This window comes from Protopterus annectens, chromosome 1.part0 (genome assembly GCF_019279795.1).
Source record: "Protopterus annectens isolate FY-2018-M chromosome 1.part0, PAN1.0, whole genome shotgun sequence".
NCBI classification, from domain to species: domain Eukaryota; kingdom Metazoa; phylum Chordata; order Ceratodontiformes; family Protopteridae; genus Protopterus; species Protopterus annectens.
In genome coordinates this window covers 1869332250-1869354488 of record NC_056725.1, presented here as the reverse complement: position 1 = coordinate 1869354488, position 22239 = coordinate 1869332250, and the positions used below count along the sequence as shown (strand labels likewise).

The 22239-nt window shown below is 41.4% G+C and overlaps 1 protein-coding gene across 1 annotated transcript in view; it reads right to left on the bottom strand.

Moving 5' to 3' along the window:
* CPLANE1 (ciliogenesis and planar polarity effector 1) overlaps positions 1–22239 on the bottom strand; it is a 4248669-nt gene that overhangs the window by 530747 nt on the left and 3695683 nt on the right. The window contains exon 43 of the mRNA XM_044076333.1: positions 20218–20376. Within this exon, the coding sequence (XP_043932268.1) occupies positions 20218–20376 (159 nt within the window). The remainder of the gene's footprint in view (positions 1–20217; positions 20377–22239) is intronic.

The following is a 22239-nucleotide window of genomic DNA, read 5'->3' as shown; positions in this document are numbered from 1 at the left end:
ACTCTGCATCTAAACAGAAAAAACAGTGGCATTTGGCATAAAAGCAGTGACTTCTTCGACTGTATGCATTGGATAATGAGGTCTTTTCAGTGCTGTGTTCAAATCTCATGTATCAATACATATTCTGATGTTGTCTGAGCTTTTCTTATGAGCTACAACCATGGAAGATATCCAGTCGGATCTTCTACTGGACAAATCACACCTTGTTGCACCATTTTGCCTAGCTCACCTTTGACTCTAGTCTGCACAGCTATTGGAACTTTTCGGGCTGGACTGATTACTAGGCTGACTGGAAGCTTGCCTATTTTCTCTTTGAAAAGATTAGCATTGGCAGAAAAAAACAGACTGGGCAAAATTAGAACAGTGGTCTTTTAAGCTAACATGGTGGACTTCCTCTTTAAATGAAAGCTGTCCCATTTTCAAACTGTCTCTGAGCCCTAATAATGACCGGATGTGCCTTTCGATCACATAAAATAATAAGTTGCAGTTTCTCTCAGTAGAGTAACATGAAAGCATCACTGAGCCTTCCATTTGAATCTCTTCACCACCATAAGCAACAAGCTTCACACACCTTGCCAAATCAATCCTTTCACCAGCACATACTCTAGCAAATGTTTCTGCAGACATAACATTGCACTTACAGCCAGAATCAGCTTTGAGCTCTATGGGTTTGCCATTTATCCGAAGAGTACAAAATACTTCATTCTTCACCCATAAATCTACTGCAATGACTGTTTCACTGAGCACTGACACATCATCAACATGAAAAGTAGGGCTACAACTAACTGATCAACTCGTTCCTTAAGATGCTCCCTTTTAATAAAAGAATGCATGGCTTTTGACTTACAAAATCTTTTGAAATTATTCCATTTATTACATTTGTGGCATTGTTGACCAAAAGCTAAGCATTTCTCTCTCTTAGATTCATGACTGCCACCACAATTACGGCAGTTGGCAATGAAATTAAGTGTTGGCCCTTGCTTTGAGTTTCCTGACTCACTCTTATGCTTCACTGAGGCTGTGTGAACTCTGGAACTTGCTAGAAAGCTCTGCGCTTTACCTGTGAGTGTTGCAGGGGCTATGGTTGCTGCCATATGCCTGGGCCTGTTTCTTTTAACCACGTGCTGCATGCTATCAAGGTGAGCTTTAGAAGTTACTAGAAACATGCCTTTCTCATTTGTAAGCATATTTGCGTGCTTTTCTGTGCGCTCGCATATCTGACAAATCTCAATGGTCTTATTAAAAGTTAAAACACTGTCACGAAGCAAAATCATTCTCACAACATCATCTTTAATACCACACACAAGTCTGCCCTTTATCAACTCATCCCTTAAATCACCAAATCTGCATGACTTAGCCTTATTTCTCAAGTCAGTTATATATGCTGCAAAAGTTTGATCAGGCTTTGGATCCCTTGTGTAAAATAAGTGCCTCTCCATTGTAATGTTTCTCTGGGAGTTGCATATTTCTCTAAATTTACGTTTTAAGCACTCAGGGTCCTCCCTTGACTCAGCCAGTACAACAATATGATGGTTCCCCCTCTCCAGCAAAGATAGCAGGTGCATTCACAGATGAACATTCCCTTTCAATGGCTTCTAACCCAGTTAAATTAAGCAGAATAAATGCCTTTGTACAGTCATCTTTATCAGAAAATGTAGCCTGCACGAAAATTTGGTACTCTTGTTCAAACATTCTCCAGTTATCTGCAATATTATTATCAAACACAAGTGCACTTGGTTTTTGAAATCCTTCAGTCATGCCAACAAAATATGTACAAACACACTGAAAATAGGTCCCTTGGAATTATATACAAATAAGTTGCCTCTCTGCAGCTTGCAGTAACACTGAAATACACAATAAACTCTTCGAAATAATGTACTTTGCGAAATATGCTCTGAAATGGCTATATTTGCGAAATAACTGTACTGTATCACTGCACAAACATGCGAACACTTCATACACCTCTGATAACTCGGATAGCTTTAATCAATACGGAAAATACTTGCTTTGCAAAAAATACATTTTTTTTTATTTGTTTTATGCAACTTGGACTTTATTTCAAACATTTTCTGTAGTAATTCAAATATTTCTATCAATATCAGACATCTCAGCTTATTTTAATATTGTTTACAGAGTTCTATATGCTTTGTTTCATATTTTGCAAATAAGCAATAGGTTGAGCAGGTTTTAACATCTGAAATTCGTATCTGACCTGTCTTGCAAATTATATGTGCAGCAGGGATGGTCCACTTCAGTATATTGCACCAGTACTGACTAGATGTCTCTCAAATTCGAAGTGGAAAAACTGGAGTTCTTTCTAGCAACAAGTCGTTTCAACCATGCCTCTTCTGACACCATGTCGCTTATACAAAAACAAATCAGGATGGATAGCAGCATCATTAAATATAAACAAACTTATTGACAGACAGACCTTACATACATACATGCTTACATCTCAATAGCGTACTACAAAATGGCAGCACATGCTCAGTATTTATACACTTGTGCAAGCCCTTGGATCGCTTCTTAAAGGGACATATACACGTTGATCTACACATACCAAATGGAGCATTATATTCAATTATTGGCCTAATGAGGGAGGAGTATAGAGAGATAATAACCTCTTTTTTTCTGGATGCAATCCCTTTCCTTATGAGATGAACCAAGTAAAAGGCTTTTCTGACCACTGCCGCTACATGATGGTCGAATGTGAGATTCCTGTCTACCTGAGTACCCAGGTCTCTCACCACAGGTTGTGTGCTTAGGGGGTTGCCACTGATGTGGTAATCAGCAGGGGCTGTGTTTTTGCCGAATGATATGATAATACAATTTTTGCGTTTAACTTGAGGCCATGACTTTGGCACCAGTCATTTGTTGCTGTGAGACCCTCTTGCAGTATGTTAAAATAATTTGGGGAGTCAATGGAAGAATCCAACTTACAGTTGTCCGCAAATGACTAAGTTCCAAAACAAACAAATTCAAGGCAGAAGGTCACGAGCAGCAGCTGCTTTATTTGGTAAACCACTTAAAATCAAAGAAATTACATATATATTAAGCGCTTTCTTCCCTTATCAGATCTTCATCAGAATATAAAAACAGTTAAGTTACAAAACTTTTATACACACATCCATAAGTAATGACAACACTTCCTTTGATGTTTCAAGAAGGAGTGTCTCCAACCATTCCTAGGCAAAGTAGTATCACCATGCCATCTAGGGTTCGGAAGATTTTAGGGCACTTCATCTTGACTGTGTAATCTTGCAAGCAAGCTAAAAACTGTAAACTTTTTGTATTGAACAGATTATGTTTTTATATATATTAGTTTCTGTAAAAAAATCTTAGATAAAAAAATAAAACTCACATTAAAATAAGAAATGTGTAGTCCTTTAGCCATGTAAAACTTAATTATGTTAAAATCGTATACACAAAAACCACTCCAAAAAAACTAGTACCTAAAAATAACTCAACAGTCAATGCATGTAATGAGATGATAAAAAATATTAAAACTAATTGTAATGGGCAATAGGGGCATTCAATTACAGAGTACATAAAATGTATGCCACACATCATTTCCTTGAAGAAGCTAGAACAGAAGGAAAAAATGTGCGTTAAATATAAAGTTCACGAGTAGCTTTATTATATAAAAAGGGTACTTAAAGTGCGAACCTGTAGTGAAGGGGCCAAAGGTATTATTGTACCATTCGCCTCTAAATCTGTTTCATTACCTAGTCAATGCTTTAAATTTCAAAAGTGGTGCAATGGAATAAGACTTGTTATGTCCAGGCCAACTATGGGCATTTAAAGTCAGTTGCTAATATAATTCCCTTAGTTCCAATAACTACACCCAAGGAGCTCCCCTCATTCCCTGCTTTAATCCTTCTAGAACTACCAACTTAAATGTGTGACTTTCATTGTCCAAAACAAGTCTTGCCAAGGCATTATTGGGGTTCCTTTTGTTGATGTTAAACTGGTGTCTGTAAATTCTTTCCTTCAACCTACTCTCAGTATTATCTATGTAAAAACATGGGCACTGTTGACATAATGCTACGCAGACACCCTCCTTGAATTACAGTCAAAATTTGATGCAACTTTGAATTCACTGCCTTTAATAAGAAACCTGTCACACATTAGAATGAATTTACATTAGGAAGAGAACCCACATTTCTTCATACGAGATACCTGGTGCATGTTTTTAGATGTGTGTTCCAAAACGTCCTTCAGGTTCCAATCTCTTCTAAATCTAAAACTGGCTTTGTGTTTTAACTTCTCTCTCAAAGTGAGATTTTCACAAATAATCACCCAATTTGTTTCAATAACCTGCTTGAGTGTTCTGTGATCCATACTAAAGGTAGTTATGAAATTCTTGGAGTAATGAGGTCTGATCAAATCCCCAGTTACTTCCTCTCCACTTCAGCCCCTGTATTTTGTATTATAAAATTTGTTGACTCTCCTAAGATAGGTTTATACCATCCGGTATTTCTTTTTCTCATAACCTTATGTTGAGATTGGTACTGAGCTGTCCAAACCAGAAGCCCCAAGCGGAAGTGACAATCTCAAAGCAGGAATCATTGACTCTGACTCAGAAACTCCTGCTTCGATGCTAAGCTATGAGATCTCAAAGATTCTGAAAAGGTTGGAGTCAAGGTGACCAAGGAAAAGGATGGAGCAATGACAGCTGAGCCCTAGGATCCAACCTCAAGTGTGGAAATTCAGGTGGCTCTGAAAATCTCTGATCCGAAGGGGCTGAGGGAAAAAGCCAGAAGGATGGAGCCAAAAGTGTTGGTGCGGGACCTAGACACAAAGGGATAAGGCCTAACTGCATCTGCAAAACCAAGAAAAAATGGTAACAACCAAGAACAAGCCAGTGATAAAATCCAGTCATATACAAAATATTTATTGGTTAAGTGCTTTTGTTGGATACCCTCTCTTCCGAAACATACCCAACGCTGTGCCACATTCCAAACAGAAGGTATCCATAATGGATGATATGTACCAGGAGGTATCTCGTAATGAGGTTAACATCACTCTATATCTTCTCTTCTTAGATTAAAATATTATGATGCTTTTTAAAGTTTTTTAGCATTCTATATTTACATACATTTTCATATTTCTGTTTTAGAACGAAAGTGCTTAACCAATATTTTGTAAATTTTGTATCCGATTACAATTTATCACTGGGTTGTTCTTGGCTAATTGCATCTATGCCTACAAAAATGATCTCATCAGCTGCTCCAACTCAAAAGTTTTTAATGCTGCCCACTGACCTCAATGACTGGATGGAAGAAGCCACTGATGGGTGCTTAGAAGGTCTTTTGGAAGACGCCATATGCCAGATCTGAGATGAAGAGACCCTGAACTGAGGCAGGTGTAGACCACTGTGTGTATTGTACCTAGTCGGCCACTATAGCTAGATAGCATATGCATATAAGTTACTGAGCACATGCAAGATCAGTGCCATTTTGTATAGTCACAGTGAATACAAGCATGAATGAAGATGCACATGTGAATGTGTTTGAAATAGAGCGTCAGTCAGTTATTTTAAATATATGTTCCAGTTACAGCTCCTGATGTGTTTATGTACAATAAAACAACTTGAACACATCACAGTGCATCAGTGTCTCATTTGATACACAAGACATGTGACAGCAGGGACAGGGAAGACTCAGACAACCTCTGCAGTAGAGTGTTCAGTGAAAAGGAGGAAAATGCCCTACCTGAAGGGGCTCCTTTGATTAAGGAGGAGCTTGGAATGCTCAGGGCCACAGAAGAGTTCTTAGTGTTTTTTGGCAATATCAGCACCAAGACAGCTGAGGGACCTGAAAGTCATGGGACCTTCAGGTCCAGTGAACCTGAGGAAGCAAGGCCAGAAACAGAAGATGAAGATAATCTCTTGGTATCCTCTTTGTTAGGCCTAAAGTCTCACTGTCAGGGCTTCTTGGACTTAGTCTTTGGAGCTGAGGAAGAAAGCCATCCCTGAACAAGAAGAAGGAGAAGAATCCAAGGGTAGAAGCCCTTTTAAAACCAGTTTGGCCTTATGCTAATTGATAGCCCTAGTATCAAAACCTTCACAAACAGATCAGCCAGAATCTAGATGTGCCGGGCCCAGACAACAGATAGACTTTTCAAGTGCATCCTAAGAAGGCAGGTTGTGCCCGCAAGAAACACAGTTTTTAAAACCATTATCCATACTAAAAGGAAAAGCTATACCACTTTAACAAATAACTAAACCAAACCACTACGAATCACACACAACATGGAAATACTAGCTCCTGACAAAAGGACGGGAAGACAGTAGGCAAAACTATCTACCTGGCTATCTAAGAATGACAAGGATGGAAAAAGGTTACAAAAAAAAAGGATAAGAAAACAGCAAACACACACCAGAAACATTACGCTAAGTCTGAAAAAGTTGAAAACGTAGAACACAGCTAAGATCAAGCTACAACTCAAAATGGTGGGAAAATAGATCTTGGGAGTTGATGGAGGGCTGGGAAGCTATGGGTAAGGGAAGCAGAGCCAAGTAGGCTAAAGACTTTAGAAATGGCCGGTGTCATATCCAAAGTCCCACAAACTGAAACCAGATGGCGCAGACATCAGATCAGATTTGAGACTTAATGGATTTGGGTTGATCAGAGGCATAGTTGTGTCAAATGGCATGCTAGGCTTTCACCACATAGTCACTCCCCTCAACCCCAAAAAATTAGAAAAAAAAAGAAAGAAAACAGTATTCTGAAGTTCAGGACCAAAAGAAAAATAAAGGTCCTTCTGTAACTTGTAACTGAAGCAAAAAGCATATGCTACCTACAGTTGCACACTCCCACTACAAGCAACAAACCACATTCATCAAAACTGCTTCAATTCAGCAGCAACTGCTTAAAGAACTGCTATTACTGCACTCATGCCCAAATTACAACTTTTCTGAGGTGTTTCCTTAACAGACTAACGTCTCATTGCCACATCCTAGTTGCTGTACTGGGGTTGATCTCTTGAGCAGATAGTGACAAAAGGGTTGTTAATTCTATTATTTTACCGTGGTAGTGGATTGGTCCCACATGGACCCATTACAATCACATCCTGTGAAGTACAATAGAATAAGAGAGTAATTTTAAATACAGAGAGACTAAAAGACATGCCTGCTAGATAGATGAATGATACTTATCTCATACACCAAGCAGGAAAAATCATGCAGTGAATTTGTTTGTGGAGGCATCTGTGTTTTTTTATTACGTTTTGTGTGTAATGTTTTTAAATATTTTTATTTCTCTCATTTTATACTTGTTTTATTTTTTCATTTGATAAACAGTGTAATGCTTCAATCCAAACGGACCACTTTCAGACCCAGAAAATACAACACAGGTATAAGAATATAATAAAATATATATACAACAAACGTGATCTCTTACATGCAAAAAAACAGTGTTTTTAGTTGTTAGATCATATCTACAGTTGTATATGTACTAAACCTGTACTGAAGCTAACTACTTAATTACCTTTATAATTAACACAAACAATACAATGCTTAAGTATTACAGCAGCACAGAGCTATGTATGACACGTACACTATGTACACTAGTTAGGATAGGAGTGGGAGAGGAAAGACAAGAGTACAGATGTAATAGTGTATAAAGGTGGATGGTAAGAAGGAAGATGGGGGATTATTTATGGCCCTGCTCTTGTTCCACACCAGGCTAACCCTACACTGTCTTCACCTTTCTAGATAGCTTTTCCGCCCTTTCCTTCCTCACTTTCATGATACCTTATAAAACTATTAAATTCAACTTACAGCAGGCCTTCTTCCATTATTTCTCCTTAATTTTCTCTACTGTTATTCACAATCCTCACCCAAATGTTTCCTGCCTAATTTATTCTATTCCTCCTTTTCCCTCCCCTCCAGCTCTACTATCTTGCTACTCTTCTTTCCTTTCTTTCTCTTACTACCCTAGACCTAAACTCTTCTCTCCGTACATACCTGCTCTCGACACAATTCACCTGGCTATTACCCAAAAATACCTCTTTACTACTCCTATTTATGTTTATATTGTGCTGTGATACTGCTACACAGCTATATATGAATGTGACTAATTTTCAGAACTGATCCACATGACTCTGTTTTGTATACGTGATTGTGATAAATTATCAATGTAATTGTAAGACTGCAGGATTATTTCCTGCCTTTATTACTATTTTGTTAATAGGCTAACTCTGTATTATGGTATCCTACTAAGAAAATTATTCCAACTGTTTTCCCACTTTTGTGTACTTTGTCTTCTTCATACTGCTGTATGGAGCTTTTCTCCCCGGGCCTCCACTGTAAAGGGGTTTGTTTTTGCTAACCCAGTCAGATGATTCCAATAAACAAATAGAAATAAATTATTAGGGGATGACATAATGAAATGGCTTCCTTGGGAAGTTGGCTGTCTACCAGGAAATGGGAATATGATGACTATGTGATGCCACTCTGGTGGAAGTATTCACAGGTATGATTAAAATCTGTATAAGCTTTGTATGGAAATCTGTTTTTAGGACAGGAATTCCCAAAGGGGGAGGGCATAGAAAATAAGATGGCTTCGTGCTACAAAATTTATTCCTTGGTGTCAGTAAAGACAAAGTGGAAAGGGATACAGATGGATACATACATCTGGAGTTAATAACTGATGAGGTGAACTGGGTAAAAGCATGGTTGAATGAGAGTACACATCTCAATCATGGCTGAAATCACTTTTAGACTAAAGTTGTGTTATAACGGACTCACTATACAATCTCGAAATACTGAAATGTTGAATTTCAGTATTTCGAGACTGAATAGTTGAAAAACCACATACACGAAAACCCACAATCACGAACACTACAATCGCAACCATTCACACACACAAACCAGGACATAATCACACACATATACTACAACCTAACTAAACAAACATAACAAAACACACAAACACACTTCACCCCCCCTGCACCCCCCCACGTAGGAGGCTGTGGCACCCACACCCCCCCTACTTATATATTCTAACTCTGAAGTCGCACTAAACACACAAACACACAACAAACACCACCGCACACACTCACACACACTAAAATCCCTACCCATTATCCCCAAACACACAACATTTACCTGAAACCCCAGATAAATCCACAAACCGCACCACATGTCACGAACGCGACACCAAGATAGCGGCGGATTCGGCATAGTGTAGTTTTGCTTAACTGCACTTTCCACTATTCGGTCTCGACATACTGCATTTCAACATTTCAGTACGTCGAGATTGTCTAGTGTATCTGTTATATCATGATGCAAATAATCCCCAAGTTTTTTTTCCCTGGCCATGCAAAAATTAATAATAAATTACTTTCCAGATACTTACCAAAAAAAAAAACTGGAAGGGTCAGTCAGAGCAGCCTAGATAGATGTGGAGATAATAGCTTCACTTAAAAATCAAGTAACACATTTCCCATTTTTTAAAGTAATCTACAGTCCTTAATAATTTAAAAAAAGTACTGTGTTACTGACTGTTGAGCAGTGGGTGCCAGATCAGTACCCAAACAGATGATGAATTCCTTTCATTATAAACAAGGGTAAATGCCTAATAATTTTATATGGGCTGACAAATGATCTGTAGCGTCCTAGTATGTGTGACACTGACCTAACAGCATGAGAAAGAGCCAAATGTCTCAGATACCAGGTATTACACGTCCTCTTCAGGCTTGAAATGATATAAGAATAAAATATCCATGTATAATGACATCTTATACTTGATCCCTTTGTGTGTACATCTCCTGAGATTATTTCACGACACTCCACTGGAGTTCTAAGCAGAGGGTAAAAAGAAAAAAGACAGACAACAGCCTTGTCTTGTACCTCTGTGTCAGGTGATCCTAGAATAACATCTGGCTCCTTTTTTATTATTGCAGACATCTGTTATAAATCTCTTCCAACATATTCAAAAAACTAACCTGGGAAGCTGAAGGCTCTCAAACTTTGTAAAAGGTACTCTGATCTAACTCGGTCAAGGGACTTATCTGTATATTAGTGTAGCAGGAATGGGCTTTAAGTGGTTTTGATAAAGGCAAACCTATATTTTTTATAAACAAAAGTAATACAATCAGTCAGCCATATGGCTAAAACTCACTTTAGTAACTTGTTTTCCTAGTTTGGATTACAAAAAGGAAAAAGAAGTTATGTCTTACCATAACGTTCCATCTGTATTGTTGATCCTCATTCAGTCATTACGAATGGGTATCGGTTCCAAGCTCGGAAACAAGACGGCCATTTTCAAAGCTCGGGTCAGCTTCACACTCTCGAGCTAAACTCTTACCCACAATCCCCCTCTCCCTCTTACCTCAGATTGAGTTTGCAAGTCAAAGAAGGTAGAGGCTAGCTCTGGTCAAATAACCTAAGAGAACTGGACAACAGGTGGAGGAAGGAGGGAGGGTCGTAATGACTGAACGAGGATCAACAATACAGATGGAACGTTATGGTAAGACACAACTTCTTTATCTGATATTGTTCATCCTTGTTCATTCCTTACACATGGGACAGAGTCCCCAGCTACCTCTATTCCTGGGAGGCTCTCATGGAAGGACATTCCTGAGCACCATAGAACCAAAAGATGCTCTTCCCCTGGAGGCCAAATCCAATTTGTAATGACTGATGAAGGTATGAGGCATAGCCCAAGTTGCAGCTGCACAGATGTCATGTAAAGAATCTCTGGCACAGAAGGCAGCAGATGTTGCCACCAACCTTGTTGAATGAGCTTTCATGGTAGTAGGCAGTGAGATATTACACTGTGTATAAATAAAGGTCACACAGTCCTTCAACCTTCTAGCTAATGTGACCTTAGCAACAGCAGATCCTAATCTAGGTCCAGAAAAGGCCAAAAATAACTGGTCAGATTTACGAAAGGGTTTAGTCCTGTTTAAGTAAAAACGGATTTGCCTGTGTATATCTGGGGTATGTAGGCAATACTGTCCTCGGTTTGAATGACTGGGAAAGAAAATTGTCAATTCAATGGCTTGATTAATGGACATTTCAGAGATCAAGATCACTTTAGGCAGAAATGATGGATTAGTTCTCAGAGACACTCTATCTCTATGAAAAATCAAGTATGGACTCTTGATACATAAAGCTTGAAGTTCAGAAATACGTGTGGCAGAAGTAAACAAGGTTTTCCATGACAAATACTTGAGGTCGCAAGAAGAGGCAGGTTCAAAAGGTAACATTGTCAGAGCTTGTAGAACTAATGATAAATCCCATGGTTGAATAGGTTCTCTAAAAGGTGGCTTCAGATGATTCACACCTTTTATGAAGGTCTTGCACAATTTATGGGACATAAGAGAGGAATCTTGGACACCCTCATGAAAATTAGAAATTGCAGCCAAATGAATTCTAATGGTAGAGGCCAACAGACCCGATTGAAACAGGTCAGCCAGGTAGTCTAGTATCATCGACACTGGTGCTGAAAAGGGGTCTACTTGTTTATCTTTCAGCCAACAGGTAAATCTTTTCCACTTGCTCAGATAAATAATTCCAGTGGAAGGCTTATAAGAAGCAATGAGAATATCACGTACTGGTAAAGAAAGATCATTCTGCCTGGCAATCAAGGGAACTGGGAGGAGCCAAGCCGTGAACTTCAGGCTGTTCAAGTTGGGATGAATCAGGTTCTGTGGGTGTGAGATCAACTCTGGGGTTGGATGGAGAATCCATGGTCGATCTAGTAGGTGAGGCCAAAGGAAGGGGAACCAAATCTGTCGAGGCCAATATGGTGCTATGAGGATCACCTTGCTCTTCAACCGACGGACTTTCTTCAGAAATTGGGGAATGAGGGGAAAGGGTGGAAATGCATAAAGAAGACCCGAGGGCCAATGGTGGACTAGAGCACCCTGGGTGACTGTCCCGGAGGAGGAATCAGGGCGAAGTAGTTGCTGCATTTGTAGCTGGTCGGGGATGCAAAGAGGTCGCAGCAAGGATGGCCCCAGCGGTGGAAGATCTCTGCCGCTATCAAGGGATTCAGGGATCACTCATGAGGTTGAAGAATGTACCTGCTGAGTCTGTCTGCTATCACGTTGGAACTCCCGGGAATGTGCGTTGCTAGAAGAAAATGGTTGGTAGCCATCGCCGATTGCCATATCCTCATGGCCTCTCGACAAAGGGGGTGAGATTTGGTTCCACCTTGCTTCTTGATGTACCAGACCACTGCCATGTTGTCTGATTGAATCGCAATTGTCCCAGACGGCAGCAGGGGATGGCATGCTTGCAACACCAGAAGCACCGCCCTCAGCTCTAGGACATTTAAATGCAGATGGGCCTCCAGTTCGGACCAAGTGCCTTGGACTGTCTGTCCCTGACATAGCCCCCCCCTCCCCATCAGGTAGGCGCCCGTGGTCACTGTGGCCTTGGGTTGCTGGGGGGAGAAGGGGCGAGACCATTGTGAGAGATTGTGAGTCATCCACCAATTTAAATCCTGATTGCACCTGTGGGTTACTCGAATCATGGCTGAAAGATGATGCTGAAAAGGATACCATTGGGTGAGCAGTAGCCAGTGTAGAAGCCTCATGTGAAACCTGGCCAGGGGAACAGTGGTGATGGAGGCTGCCATGGAACCCAACAGGTGTAGAACTGAGTGAGCCGTGGATTTTTCCTTTGAAAGGATTGGAATTAGTTGTTGCTTTATCCTTAGAATTCTGTGCTCCGGAATAGCAGCTCTGCAGTTTTTTTTGTGTCCAAGATAACCCCTATGAATTCTGTCGACTGAGATGGGGTGAGATTGGATTTCTGCCAGTTTATGGTTATGCCTAGCCTTTGAGCAGTGAGGAGAGAGCATGCCAGGGCTTTTTCCAGTAGATGTCTGGTGGGGGTGGAAATGAGCCAGTCGTCTAGGTATGGAAACACCTGGAATCCTTGAAGTCGCAAGTGAGCTGTGACAACTGCCATGCACTTTGTGAACACTCTGGGGGCTGCAGAGAGTCCGAAAGGCAGTACTCTGAACTGGTAGTGACTGGCTCCCACACAGAAGTGCAGGAATCTTCTTGATGGCCTGTCCACCTTTATGTGGTAGTACGCATCTTGAAGATCTATAGAGCACATCCAATCATCTTTTTCCAAAAGTGGGAGGATAGACTGTATTGTGACCATCCGGAATTTTTGTACTCTCACAAACTTGTTCAATACACTGAGATCCAAAATTGGTCTGCAGGTCGGGTTTTCTTTGGCACCAAAAAATAGTCTTGAGTAGAATCCGGATCTTATCTGGTCTGGAGGGACTATATGGATGACTCTTTTTCTTAGCAGCCTTTCTATCTCTGGTGCTGCTTCTTCCCTTTGACTGGGTGGAACATAGGGAAGAATTTTTGAAAGGGACAGGACAAAGATCGAAGGGGATATGATAACCTCTGGTTATGATGGTTAGCCAGGCAGAACGGTACAAGGAGAAATGTCCCCCAACCACCTCCAGAGGAAAGGAGTTGGGCCGCTCTTCAGTAGCACTGGTAGGATTGATCAGGGAAAGAATCCCTGGAACCCTGGTTATGCGGACCCCATCTGCCCCGAAAGGAGCGTCTCTCCTGTGAGTTTCCCCCTCTGTCTCTGGGGGAGAACTCAGCCTGTGTGTCACGGAAAGGACCCTGAGATTTCTTGAACCATATCTTCCCACTCTTTTGATTTCGGGAGAAAGCACGTTGAGGGGAAGAATAACGGACACCTATGGCAGAAAGGGTCTTACTATCCTGTTCACATCTTGCCAGTGTGCTTTTAACTTTGGGCCCAAACAATGAAGAGGCCTCAATGGCAGCATTAAGAAAAGAAGAACAAGGGTTCCACGAAGTTGCACAAGCGAATCCAGGTGTGTCGTCTCAAGACCACAGCTCAACCCGCTGCTCGAGTTGCTCCTTCTGATGCGTGAGATATCAGTCGCATAGAGGAGTTAGATAAAGACTCAATGGTGGCCAGCTGAAAGGCCACTTTGTCATGGACCTCATCAGACACGGCATCAGCCAAGGTTTCAGAGTGCTCAGAAACCAGATCCCTTTGAAGCCTGGTAAAATGTGCCATATAATTCAGGGACCTGATAGCAAAGGTCGCTGAAGCAAAGGTATGCATCCCTATCCTGTCCAGGGTCCGGGACTCTCTGTTAGGTGGATGGACAGTCTGGATTTCTTCTTCGGCCAGATCCTTTTTTGTTGCGGCTGCCACCACCAAAGCATCCACAGGAAGACCTTTGGACCAATGGGGATCCAAAGCAGGGGGGGACAACATCTTATATGGCCTCCGGGGAATAGCTTCGACAGTATCAGGAGCCTTCATAGCACGCTGCACAATGAGCTTGACAAGTTCATCAGCAGGTGGAGTAACCCAGGAGGTAGGGGTCCGGGCACGAAAGGCCTGCAGGAACACAGATTCCTCAGAGGTCAGATTAGAGAACAGCCAGTCACCTCTCTGTTTCAGGATTTTGAGGATATCCCCCAAGGATACCTCAGAGGGTGACCGAGGGGATCCTTCCTCCTCATCGAAATCTGTGTCTTCGGTGAGGGACTCCTCTGTGGAGTCCATGTGCTTCCTCTTACACAAACCTTTCTGGTGGACCTCCTCAGCGGAAGAAGCTGGGGAAGAAAACAGAAAGGGAGATTCCTGAGGGAATACATCCTGCGGCCCTTGCACCAGGTGTCCGTTAGATGCGACTTGTGAAACCAGTGTACCAGAGGAGGGTGGATGTATAGACAGTCCCATATCGCCAGCAGCAGTGAAAGCCTTCTCCATCAATTGGAAGGCTGGTCCACCCGAAGAGGAGTGTATGTCTAGGACAGGGGGCACCCCTCCCCTAAGTGGCTCAGCCTGCCGACCTGGAGTCCCTGGATGGCTGTGTGTCACAGCTGACATCCTGGGTCGTAGCAAAACTTTCCTGCCATGAAGGCAACTGCGGTTCCTTAGTGAGCTCCATAAAGGGAACCACAGAAGGGGAAGACTGTGCTATATCCATGGACTTCAAAGGCAATGAAGGAGGAGAATAAGAAGAGGTCTTTGCAGATGGGTGATCACCTCCCAAGGAAGGATAGTTACTGTGGGGTGGGATACCTCTGGCCTAGAATGCCTGGTCCACAAGACGCAACACATCATGTTCAGAAAGGCTTCTATTGGACCTCATGGAGACTGAGGGAGAAACAGGCCTGTCCACAAAAGAGGCAGACTCGGTGCCCATCTCATCTGACCGCACCAAGGACAACAGTGCCGAGAAGACTGGACTACTGTTGTCTGCAACGAAGAAGTCATCGGTGCCAAGGTCAATGTATGCACCGACACAGGGATCGGTGCAAAAGTGGCTGTCGGTGCTGAAGCTGGAACCGACAAAACTGGAGTTAATAATGAAGGCGTCGGCTCTGAGGAAGATCTCGGAGCCGACGTGGTCAAGGTTTGTGCCGACTGAACGGTCGGTGCTGATACAGCAGTAACGGTCTGAACCGAGGAGCCCCTCGGAGCTGATATATAGAAGGCTGCAGGAGAAGACGGAGCCAAAATCAATAATGGAGCCGAAGGCCTCGGTGCCAAAGGACTAGGCACCGAAAGCACTGGGGCTGACTGAGAAAGCTCCTGAGCCGAAACTTTAGCCTTTTTAGGTTTTGGTTGGCGGGAGTCCCCAGCCGGGGACGAAGGCAAAGATTTAGCCTTAGTAGAAACATCCAAGGTTTTCTTATGGGCTCTAGGAGGGGTTGAAGCCTCCGACCCAGAAATAGCCTCTGAAAAGGGAGATTTTAGAATTCCCTTCAGTATCAGCTTGTTTTTCCTTTCCAACAAGGTTCTATTAGAAAAGTTGTCACAAATAGTACAGGGTGGATCAACAGACAAATGGAAAGCTCCCAAACAATAAACACACAAAGAGTGTGCATCAGAAGTAGGCAGTCTGTGTCCACAATCAGAACACCGCTTAAATCCCAGACTACCTTTCTTATCTGCCATGACAGTAAATTCAACAGTAGAAAAAATTACTAACAATGGTACAAGAGAGTACCTGAAGGTATGAGAGAAAAAGGGTGAAAGGATTACCAACGATAGTAAAGAGAGAATACCTCGCGGTAAAGAAAAGGCAGAAAAATCTATAGAAATTATAAGCGCTAAATGCGATAGGGTAAGAGACAATAAAATATGAACTTTTCTGACAGAAAAATAGTCTATAAAGTTATTAAACAATTGACTATACTTAGCTCAAGAGAAGTAGCTTGACACGACCAAATGGCAATGCGACAAACAAAATCTGAGGTAACAGGGAGAGGGGAATTGTGGGTAAGAGTTTAGCTCGAGAGTTTGAAGCTGACGTGAGCTTGGAAAATGGCTGGCTCAGTTCCGAGCTCAGAACCGATACCCATGCATAAGGAATGAATGAGGATTAACAATATCAGATCAATTATTCAGATTTCCTCAAATTTTTGGTTCTGTGAAGATAGGAATGGAATTGTCTGTGGACATCCAATAGGTGTAACATATATTCTTCTTTATTTGAGAAATTTGTAAAGAAGACTGGAAGATTTATAACCTAATTAATATTGGATTCTGACATGACCTTAGGTAGAAAGGAAGGACTGGTCCATAAAGATACTCTATCCTTGTGAAAAAATCAAATATGCAGGTTTAGACAACAGTGCCTGGAGTTTTGACACTCTTCTAGCAGAAGTAATAGCATCTAAGAAAATAACTTTTCACACTAAAAATTTTAGTTCACACTTAGCTGATGGTTCAAAAGGGGGTTGGGTTAAGACTTGTAAAACAATATTTAAATCCCAAGTAGTAGTAGTATCTTTAACTGAGGTCTAAGTAGATATGTTCCTCTGAGAAAGGCTTTGCAAAGCTTGGAAGATGCTAATGTTGAATTATTTACTCCTGTATGAAAATTAGAAATGGCTGCTATCTGTACTCTGAGAGATGAGGAGGTTGCCCCTTCATTAAATGTCATAGCTAAAAAATCAAAAACCTTATAAATCTGATTTGAAAAAGGATCTAAATTCTTTTTGTGTGTCCAATAAACAAATATTTTCAATTTACCTTTGTAAACTTTTCTAGCAGAAGCTTTGTAGGATGATAAAAGAATGTGATGGGCACAGGAGGAGAGCCTGGCTTGTCTAGCAATTAACAGAATTGAAGAAGCCATGCGATCAACTTGAGGCCTGAAATGTCTGCACAAGTCATGTCTGTCAGGTGAGACAGTAGGTCTGGAGTTGGTGCCTGAATCCAGGATGGGTGCAGAAGATGAGGCCATTAAAGTGCAATGAGGATAAATGTGTTCTTCAGATGAGATGCTTTTTGGAAAAATTTGGGCATGAGGGGTAAGGATAAAGGAGACTAGAGGGCCAAGAGTTAAGTACAGCATCACTCGGGTGCTCCCCCACTTGGGGGATCAGGGCAAAGAATCTGCTGCACTTGTTAAAGGGAGATGTATACAGATTGCAGCATGGCTGGCTCCATTATTGGAAAATCCTCTCTGCCACCTTCGTGTTGACAGACTATTTGTGAGGCATTAGATAAGACCTACTTAACTTGTCTACAATTATACTGGACCTCCCCGGGATGTGCGTTGTGATCAGAAAGTGTTTGGATGAGATCACCCATTGCCATACTCTCATAGCTTCTCAACAAAGAGGGTAAGATTTGGTTCCCCATTGTTTACTGATGTACTTGACTAGACACATCGTCTGTCTGAATCACAATAGTCCCAGTTGGGAGAGTGTCTTGGAAGGCCTGCAGTACTAGAAGAACTGCTGTCATTTCCAGGACAATGATGCGTGTGTTGGCCTCTTTGGAGGACCATGTGCCTTGGGCCATCCTTCCCAAAAAATGTCACTCCCCACCCAATCTGAGAGGCATCTGGGGTCACTGTGGCCTCAGGCTGAGGAAGAACAAAGGGATGGCCTTCTTGTATTTCAATGGAATGGATCCACCACAGAAGGTAATTTTTGCAAGTTTGCATTATTTTGACCTGACTGGATAATGGGTTTTGGAGAATAGACCAATGAATTGCAAGTGTCCACTGAAGGATCCTCATATGGTGCCTTGCCAGTGGTACATGAGTGATTGCCGCTGACAAGGAGCCCAATGCTTGCAGCATCAGACAAGCTGAAAGAGAAGAACTTTGAAAGATCTTTTTGACCTGGAAATGAATTGTTTGAACCCAGAACAGAGTGAGAGAGGCTATTTGAGTTACCATACTGAACAGAGCACCAATGAATTCCAATTATCTGAGTTGGTTTGAGCTGAGCTTTGTTGTAATTAACAGAAATCCCCAGATGAGTGCATAACCGGAATAAGTAGCCCTGAGCCTGAATTAGATGATGCCTAGTTGAAGCGGTTATGAGCCAGTTGTCCAGATATGGAAACACCCAGAATCCCTGCAGTCTCAAGTGAGCTGCAACTACTGCCATACACTTGATAAACAACCTGGGGACTACTGTGAGACCAAAGGGCAGTGCTCTGATTTGGTAAAGACTGGCTCCCAGCTGGAAGCGTAGGTATCTCCTGGACCATCTGTTCATTTGTGTAGGGTAGTGTGCATCCTTAGGACCTATCAAGCACATCCAGTCGATCTTGCGCAGAAAAGGCAGAATGGACTAAACCATGAACATCTGGAACTTTGTATACTGAACTGATCGATTTAGTTTGCTGAGATCCAAGATTGGTCTCCAGTCCCCTGTCTTCTTTGGCACTAAAAAGAATCTTGAATACGTTCTGGACTCTTTCTGGTCTGGGGGACCTCCTGCATGACTCCTTTTAACTTGTTTATTTCTAGCACTGCTGCTTACCTCTGACTGGGATGAACATTGGAGATGTTGTTTAATACTAGTGGGGGTGGATGAGAAAACATATTATATAACCTCTGGATATTATCCTCTGCACCCATGAATCGTTTTTAATTTCTAGCCAGGCTCTCTGATGCAGGGATGAACAATCCCCAACTGCCTCCAGAGATGGACAGTCGGGCCTCCTTTCAGAAGCATTGGTAAAATCTGTCAGAGAAAGTATCCCTAGATCCCTGGTTATGTGGACCACTGCTGCTGCAGGGACGGAGTCTTCCATTAGAGTTCCCCCCTGCTCCTAGGGACCTGTCTCCACACTGATCTTGGAAGGGAACCTGGGACTGTTTGAACCACATTTTCCATCCTCCTCACTGGTTCCTACAAAAGGTCCACTGAAGTCAAAAAATTTACCCCTTACAGCAGACAGGGTTCTTCCTCCCTGCTAATGCCTAGACAGTGTGTCTTTACCTTTGGGGCTAGATAAAGAACTTCAGTCAAAGGGAGCATTGACGAAGGAAGTTGTGAAGGGTTCCACAAAGTCACACAAGTGCATCCAGGCATGTTGTCTGATGTAAAAGCCCGTGTGGGAGATATGCCTCATGGATGAGTTTGAAATGGACCGAAGGGTAGCAAACTGTGAGGAAATAGTGCTCTCTACCTCAGAGGATGTGGTCCCAACAGAGGGATTTGGAAAGTTCTTTAATCAAATCCCTCTGAAATCTTGTAAAATGTGCCAAACAATTCAGCAACCTAAGAGTGAAGGTTGCTGAAGCATAGACATTCTTCCCAAATTTGTCCAGCGCCCTAAACTCTCTGTTAGGGAGGGTGGACAGAGGAACTTTTAGACTCCAAGTATTCAGAGTAAAGCTCTTTTTTTTTCAAACACACATATGTCTAAAGGCTCTGCGTAGCCTAAAACACTATACTTTAATAATTACTTGTTGACCAAGAGGAAAATATTGTGCCACTAAGTTACTTATATGTTGGAAAATGATGCCTTATCTTGTAACAAGAAATTGTAGTTCAGCATTTATAACTTGCAAAAGCAAAGCAGAAAAGAGGTTAAAGAGCACATCTCTAACTTATCAAAACATGACATACCTTAATGTAATTAATTTACAATGTTCAGCAGCCTTTTTTTGTTTTTGCCTTCCAGTAATGATGTGCTGTACACTAAAAAATGCAGTACTGGTGAACTACACTATTGCATGAGACACATGCTGCTGTACTAACAGCCCGTATTATGCTTCACAGGCAGGCAATATAAATTCTAACAAGCGCAGGCTTTTGTAAAAATAAATTTAAACAAACTACAAGTATGTGTGATAAATCTTAACAAGGACCACTGAAATGAAACATTTTTCCCTAGCAAATGGTAATAAAACAGACAAAACATCCAAGCAAAGGCTTAAGTATAGATTTGATCTTTATTAATAGAAAGTAGCATACCAGCAGACTTTTCCAGGTTCTCATAATCATTGGAAGCAGGAGCCGCAGAAGAAAAGCAGTAGCTGTTTTGCATAGCAGTAACAACAGGAAGCTCAGGCAGTGACACCTCTTCTTTCTCCTCTTCAACATCTTCTAATATTACATTATTCCGGCGATAATCTGCTCCAGAATAAACGGCAAAAAAAAAAAAAAACAAAAACAAAGAACAGTTACAGCAATATTCTACAGTGTAATTTTAATAAAGTAAATTGCTGCCTGGTTTCCATTCAGATTTTCTCCCTGTTCTGAAGGCATGCAGAGTATACTTCATATGAAAGGACAGTAGTCTTGGCTTACTAAGAACGGAAGGAGCCACTGCATGTCCAATACATTTTCAAGCAACCAGAGATGTATCAATATGTCATGAACAGCTGAAAAGCTACACACAAATGCATAAATAAAAAAGAAAGCTGTAGAGGGAAAACACAATTTAAAATGCAGCATTCATTCAATCTCGGATTACTTTCTTAATCTAATACAGGGTCACAGGGGAGCTGGAACTTACCCTGGAATTCAACGGCTGCAAAGCAGACACTCATCCTTAATGGAGTCTCAACTCATTGTACCACAAACATATACAATTTACAGATCATTAATTAGCCAACAGTATATCTTTTGAGTTACTGAAGGAAATCAGGAGGACTTAGAGAAAATACATGCATACTTGGGAAGGAGGTGCAGACTTGGCATAGAAGGCACACTAACTGAAAACCGAACTGGAGAGCCAAGTGCTATAAGGCAGAAGTGCATAAAAATTATTCCACCTCGCTGTCCTAAAATACAACATTACATCTTAAAATTATGCATTTCAAAAATTGCCCCATTAAAACAAGAGCTATGGATGCAAAAAAATATCTGTATATAAACATATCATTATGTTTATTATTCCTAAAATGAATAAAGTACAGTTGTGTAAAATCTTAACATAGTAGTAGATATCCTTAACTTCACTGTTGCAGTATTCTTTACAACAGGATAAAAAAACAGGGAAACTAGTGGTCTTAAAACTTTGTTGATGAGCTCAGTCACAATAATTTCCACAAATCATGAAACCCAGGTAGTGTTGCAAAGCAACAAGCCTTTATTCTTCACAGACAAGCGATCCTCATTAACAAAGAGTCAGAAATATGTGCTGGAGAGACAGGTATGTATCCCAGAAACTACCCCGTCTCTGGAACAGGTTTCCCCATCTAAGTGAAGCAGAGTTCTTCTCTAACCCAATTCAAGTGCAACTAGTACAACTGGATGGGGATCAGAAAATATATCGCTGGTTTGGCACCTATGTCAATAATGGACACAGGCAACCTGTAAATAATTCATCTCTCAGGCCCTTGCTTGTAAATGTTTCATCTCCCAAGTCCCTGCTTAAACCTATCAAGGGTATCAGAACTTGTCAGAGATTTGGGATGCATCGCTCGGCTTAAACAGGCCTTTGAGGTCATTGGCCAAGTAAACACCTATGAACCTATACACAAAACCTTCCAGAATTTTATCACCGTCTTTCCTCTTAGGTTCCAAACTTTCACAGGAATACCATCTATTCCTGGGGACTTTCCCATAGATTGGTTATACATCACCATTTTCATCTCATCTCCTCCTATCCTAACTGTTAGTAATTGGCCTTATCTAGCTCTAACCTTGGCATGTTTAATTCTTCCATAAACATTTCCGTTTGTACTTTTTCTTGATTTCCACATGTCTCTGCTTAATTCAGATTTTCATAAAATTTCCAAAATATTTCTAATACCTCTACAGGATCTCTGGTTATTTCTTTTACTTTATGAGTTGGGCAACAGAAGCAATTGCATTCTCTGATAAAATTATAAGGTTGATTATGAAGATATATGAGGGATGAGGGATATGTGTGTGTGTGTGTGGCGGGGGTCCTCTGTAAAGTTCTGCTTGAGCAGAGGAACCAGACATGGTTGTCCTCTTTTCCCCTTTGCCATTTGTGTTATATTTAGAACCATTTGCAAATAAAAA